This window comes from Papilio polytes, unplaced genomic scaffold, assembly GCF_000836215.1.
Source record: "Papilio polytes unplaced genomic scaffold, Ppol_1.0 DF824157.1, whole genome shotgun sequence".
Classification (NCBI taxonomy): Eukaryota; Metazoa; Arthropoda; class Insecta; order Lepidoptera; family Papilionidae; genus Papilio; species Papilio polytes.
The window spans coordinates 58376-64524 of NW_013525047.1; the positions used below are offsets into that span (position 1 = coordinate 58376).

Genomic DNA, 6149 nt, shown 5'->3' on the forward strand with positions numbered 1-6149 from the left:
CCCCCCCCGCGCCGCTTCCTCCCGCGCTGTTGTTACTTTTAATTGTGCCATATATTGTTCCATTGTACAATGACGAATGGTCGCAGCACGTTTACTGTTACCGGGTTTTGAGCTCTATCATTATGTCCAACGGAAATATAAAACACACAAAGATAATGTCTTCTCTATCCTAATAATTTTACAGCTAATTTTTAGTAAGGCGAAGAAAGTTAATGTGTACATCAATATTTACGTAAAAAAACAACTCAAATAAAGCAGGCCAAGGACGTGTACCTTTAACCTCAGCTGTTACAAGTTTTTTCATGATATAGACATCACTGTGTCAGGATTGAATGTCTTGCCGTCATGGACGTCGACAACAAGGTTGCTAACGACACCTAGGCAGCATAGTTAGCAGAGGTCCGGATGCGGAGGCTCGGCCCACGTCGGTCGTTAGGTACAGTTGCGACGTGAGCTGGTCGTGTCATTAGCGCTCGCGTTGCACCGGAATCTCCGAGACCACGGACTCTCAGCTCACCGCTTAGACATTACGATACGTAGCAAGTACATAGTTCACTTTTTATATTTACTTGACACTAATAATTTATTTGATTCGTAATTCCATACTAATATAATAATGCGTAAACAAAAACTACTTCGTGGCGTATTCCACGCTATTAAACTTAGGGGGTAAATAAATTGGAAAACCTTCATATGGGGAAAAAACCATAACGTAGCCAGTAGCTAGTAGTAGCTGTCAACAATGAATGTTTGGAAGATTATTATGGTAATGGTAATTATGACATTTACAATTGAAAATTCAACAAATGTAAACAATAAATTGAAGTTTTTATAATTACATCTGGATAAAGCCGCACAGGAACAGAAGGTAAGTAATAAATTAAGAGCAAAAGTTCAAGTAGCAAATGCTATGACTCATACATACTAATTAACTTTGAGCGGAATTTGAGTAGTATAGATTAATATAGAGAAACTGACTTTCAAGTGTATGAACGATATGTTTTTGGTTAAAAAATTGAACAGTTTAGTCATTTTTATTATTTTGTATACTAGTCATATTATTGTAAATGTGTAGTAAAATAATGGCATAAAACATATCTACAAATCCCCACAGGGTTGCCTGTAAGATATTGCTCATAGCAATAAGGCCGCCCTTGCACATATTTTATTTTTAGTATAATAGTTTAAACTTTTGTATTTAATTTTTGTGCATAAAGTTTTAAATAATATAAATAAATATTAAATTATGCAAGATATGTCACTTAAAATAATTGCAAAATGTACATATATCGTCATCCATTCAACAAAATAAATTTATCTGAGCTCCGAGTACACAATGCGTCATATATTACATGAGTTAAGTACTGTGTTACAGCGCCAATGTAAAATTAGTTATCATGAAGTACTACAGTAAGGAAACATGTAAAACAAATATACCCAGCTTTATTAGGAACCAATATAATGTGTGTGTAAGCATGAAGTCAGCGCTGAAAGAATGCTTTACGCTAATGGCGGCGCTAATAGTAACAGCAAATTCCGTGCACGGTATCTGATAAGTACATTTATTCAGGTCAATATCTACTGATAGCGCTCTAACTTCTTAATGTTATCAACTCATATAACATACTGAGTGCACAAAGTGAGTTTTACCACAATGTCAAAATTAACACTGTAGTGTATGACACATATCTACGTAATTTAAAGTGTTTGTACAAAAGGAGTGGTAATATTTCAACCAGTCAACATATAATAAATTATAGAAAAAATGGTAGGAATCAAATAGGATAGGACAAAGGGAAAAAGTCAGATCTTAATTAAATAATTTAACATTAAATAAGGTATTTTAAAAACAAATCGAGATTAGGGATGTTATGAAAATATTTAACAATTTCAGTTTTAATTGTGTTTATATAGAACAATTTGTCTAGAAGAGCAGTAGTTATCTAAGTACTCACCCTTGATGAGAGGCTCTGTGACAACGTTGACGTCTTCCTGTGGGATCATGTCCATCAGCCGGGCGATGTCTGTCGCTAGCATGTGGTCAACTACTTCAAGTAACTTAGGCTTCAGTGGGTGGAACTTGGTGAAATCGTGATTAGCCAAAGTTTCTTGCATTTTCTTAATGTCAGGGAAATCACCAGGAGATATCTGTTGTTCTCTTTGGATGCGGTCGTACACTTGACCGAGGTTCTTGATCAACTCCTTTTTCTTTCCATCTTTTCCAAACATTGAAGGCATTTCTTTTCTCAATTCACTTACAATGTATGCATGAACCTTAGCAAGGCGTGCCCTTTTTATCAAATCGTTTAATTTACGTAATGCAGCATTTCGCGGAAGAGACTGCATGTCTCTGAAGAGATCCTGCTCTTCGTCTTCAAACAGACGTCTGTTGACGTCATATCGCAACGGCTGGTCCCAAAACGAACCGATATAGACTCGAGCCACTTCGGGCGTCTGGAGAACCTTACCCAGCGACCACATGAGCGCGCCGTATACTCGCATCAGCTGCTGGTGGTCAATCATATCAGCTTTGTTCAATACTATACGAATTTTGTCATCGTGACCTCTTAAAGCTTCAATACTTCTTCTGAATTCATCGGAAATATCAAGTTTGTGAGCGTCGAACAACAATATGATACGATCCACTCGTTCGGCGAACCATTCCAGGACACCCGTGAAATCGTAGCCTCTGTCCACTCGCTGCTTCTCTCCTGAGAGAATGCCGGGGGTATCCACTATGGAGATGCCGCGGAGGACGGGGGACACGACGGTGGAGCATTGGAATCTATTTAGGAAGGCGTTACCGAACTTACTTAGAGGGCGGAACTGTTTCTTTGGGTCGACGACGAGAGCGTTACCTGGTATTACGCCTTCTTTTTCGTCATACATTACTGCTATAAACCGATCGGTCGTGGGCTCCGGACCGATTCTGATACCCGGAAAATCTCTTTCTAGGAGATATTTGATGAAGGTCGTTTTACCGGTTGAGTATTGTCCTACCAAAAGTATCATGGGCTTGGCATCGAAGTCAGGCTCCTCCAATTGCGGTGAGTGGAAGTCATGAAATTGATAATGCAGTTCCAGAGGGAGGAGTTTAGTTTTATAAATTCTTTTAAGCCCTTCGACGACATTGTCGATACTTTCAGATTTTTCTCCCTCCTTCTTAAGCCAGCTAAACATTTTGCTATTGTATTTCAACTATCTAATTGTTAATATGATCGTGTCGGCACTTATTCACTCACTGCACCACTTTAAATAGAATCGTATGAAAAAATTAGCGAGACCACCGCGATCATTATACACTTGAGATACGGATTGGATATGATGTTAAATGAAATTAATGACGTGTGTGACGTGCTACCATAATGTTGCCATGTCTTGAAATGTTTGAGAAAGAGCATATAAAATATTTGATTCAGAACTTTATTTGATCCCAGACAATAACAAGAACTTGGCCCACTTTATACCCGTAAATATCTTTTAGTTTCATATCACATGAATGTATGTACTTATCTATCGGGAAACAACCTTGTAACAAACCTGAAGTAAAACGTACAACAATTTTAATTCGAAGTTTTCTTTCTCTCTTGAGAGAATTCTACAGTGGTGGCAGTTGTTAGAATCATTAATATTAAGTAAAAAAACTCATAAAAAATCGGGAAAATGTATTCGTAAACAATACATAAGGTAACCCTGGGTTTTTTTAGTGTCCAGATTGCAATTGTCAATGTCAAATATCTATGAAATATGTCATTTCCTTGTCACCTGTCACTGCTTTGGAAAATTGGAAAACGCGCGCAGTTTCCTTGATTATTGCAATGTTGAATATTCGTGGAAACACTGTGTTATAATTTATAAAGAATGACGATATTTCATGACGAAATTGAAATTGAGGATTTCGACTACGACGAAGAGGAGGATATGTATTACTATCCTTGTCCATGCGGTGATAGATTTCAAATTAGTAAGGTTAGGGGTAATTTATATTATTTAAATATTATCGAGAGTATTACATTACAGTTTCTCGTGACCAGTCAATAAGATTATAATTATAGAGTGCTTGTAATAAATAGTAAAAATTCGCGTTCGATACGTCGTTTTGGTTTTATGTTAATGATTCAACATGTTTGCTATGTCCTAGGAGGAGCTGATGGCGGGGGAGGAGGTAGCGACGTGTCCCAGCTGTTCACTTGTCGTCAAAGTTATATACGATCTGGTAAAATAACATGATTCTGGTCTGTCTGGTTAATATAATATATATTGTTTGGGTTGTGGCTTTAGTTCGAAAATTCACAACATCCTTAATAAAAACATGAATTGATCTTTTTAATATATAGGGTGATATAATCACAGTATTTGTTACAGGAGAAGTTTAAAGCGGAGGCAGAAGAAGTGCACAATGAGGAGGCTGACAAGGAAGCTGTGAAAGCCTAGAGCTCATTGTGAGACAAGACAGAGATGTGGCAAGTGTGGGTCACGGGGAGACAAGGTTGGCAAGACGCAGATGGGATGTCAGTACTGCCAATTGGCATTGTCACTTAAGGCAATGTCTTGTGATTGTTGTACAAGAAATAAAATAATTTTCATGTATATATTTTATATTACAGTTACATAAAGACAATATAATATATTGTTTATACAATTTTCTTTCATTTCGTGAAGCACTATTTTCAACACCAAATACAATAAAACAATATCTTATGTAAATACATTGTAATAAATAGTTTTGTAAATAAAAAGATTAAGCCTAAACAAGTACAATATACAGTCAAACTTGCATAACCTTTAGTGAGTCATTTTTTGATCCTGACAATGTCCATAAGTGAGAAAAATAATGCAGTCCCTTGAACATGCTTATCCAGGTTTGACTGTATATAGTTTATTTTGGTAAATTAAATAATGCAGTTTGACTAGCTACGGAATGCTCCTACTCAACACAATGCTACTCAACAAGCTAATTCAAATATTGTCATTTCAAGTATACAATACTTTTACACACTTCAGAAATTCATACTCTTCAGTACCACAATGACAAGTTTACAAAATACATACATATTATAAAATCTAACATTAATATTGCAATTAACTAGAGTGAATAAGATATTGGAATACATAAAGTAAACATACATATAGAGAAGCTAACATGAACACTGCGGCCAATTCAATGGAAGGATATATTGAGCTATTACCTAGATAATTATAAACAAATTGTACTATCTTAGTTAACTATTCAAATATACCAATTTTTTATAAAACAAAAGACAAAGTGTAGTTATGTTTGTTTTATGTGTGTCTTGTTATAATTTTCTCTATTTTCCTTATTTGTTAGCTTTTCACATAGAAGCATTAGAGTACCATTCTCATAATAAATCAAATTAAAACTATTAATGATGTCCGAGGAAAACATTTTAATTTACACAAACACTCAATTAAAAGATAATTACACTAAATAAAACACTACAAGACAAAGCGGTCAAAAAATATCACAATACTTTTGTCACGAAAAAAAAGCATACAAAAATGGTCTATAAAAAATATATTTTCAGATGCTAATTGAGTGGCAAAGTTAATTTCGAAATATCTACGGAACAAATTAACATTTATCTACAGAACAATACACCTGGTCTGGGCAGGTCCAGTCTATTAGTACAATGCTTTTAGTTAAAAAGACCAAATTTTTGAATATATCCAAATATTTTCGGTGGTAAATGAGATCGATTTAGTAATTACATATTCTTATGTAAATAGATGTAAGTACATTACCTTTAAACAGTTAATGCAATGAAGTATTAAGCTAATGTAGTAAAGTTGTGCTGGATTTGATTCTAAGCAAAAATAGTAATTTATTTTTTATACTTGTGTAAGATATATTTCTTTAACAAACTATTATATATTAAGTCATGATTTAAAACGATGCTCTGCTAAAAGCAAATAAAAAAAATAAATATGATTTATAAATACTTTACATGAAAAAACTTTTCTAATGTCTACATCCGTCCTGTAAGTAGCGGCGCTCGGCCGGATGGACAGACTTACCGTTCTCAGTGCAAGGTGTGTCTAGTGCTCTGTACAGTGTCGTGCGGCGAGGACAGTCTGTGCGAGGCGTACTCCTATGAGGGCGGCGCGCTGCCGCCCGACAGCGGCTGCTG

The 6149-nt window shown here is 35.6% G+C and overlaps 2 protein-coding genes across 2 annotated transcripts in view; one reads left to right on the plus strand and one right to left on the minus strand.

The window, feature by feature from the left end:
• LOC106111689 (EH domain-containing protein 1) overlaps window positions 1-3353 on the minus strand; it is a 15979-nt gene extending 12626 nt beyond the window's left edge. Inside the window, exon 1 of the mRNA XM_013293835.1 lies at window positions 1956-3353. Within this exon, the coding sequence (XP_013149289.1) occupies window positions 1956-3180 (1225 nt within the window). The 5' untranslated portion in view covers window positions 3181-3353. The remainder of the gene's footprint in view (window positions 1-1955) is intronic.
• A 386-nt stretch (window positions 3354-3739) lies between these two features.
• LOC106111672 (DPH3 homolog) lies at window positions 3740-5255 on the plus strand. The gene is made up of 3 exons (XM_013293816.1): window positions 3740-3969; window positions 4142-4216; window positions 4366-5255. Exons 1-3 carry the CDS (start codon window positions 3862-3864, stop codon window positions 4432-4434), a joined length of 252 nt encoding a protein of 83 aa, XP_013149270.1. The 5' UTR covers window positions 3740-3861; the 3' UTR covers window positions 4435-5255.
• Window positions 5256-6149: the final 894 nt, after the last annotated feature.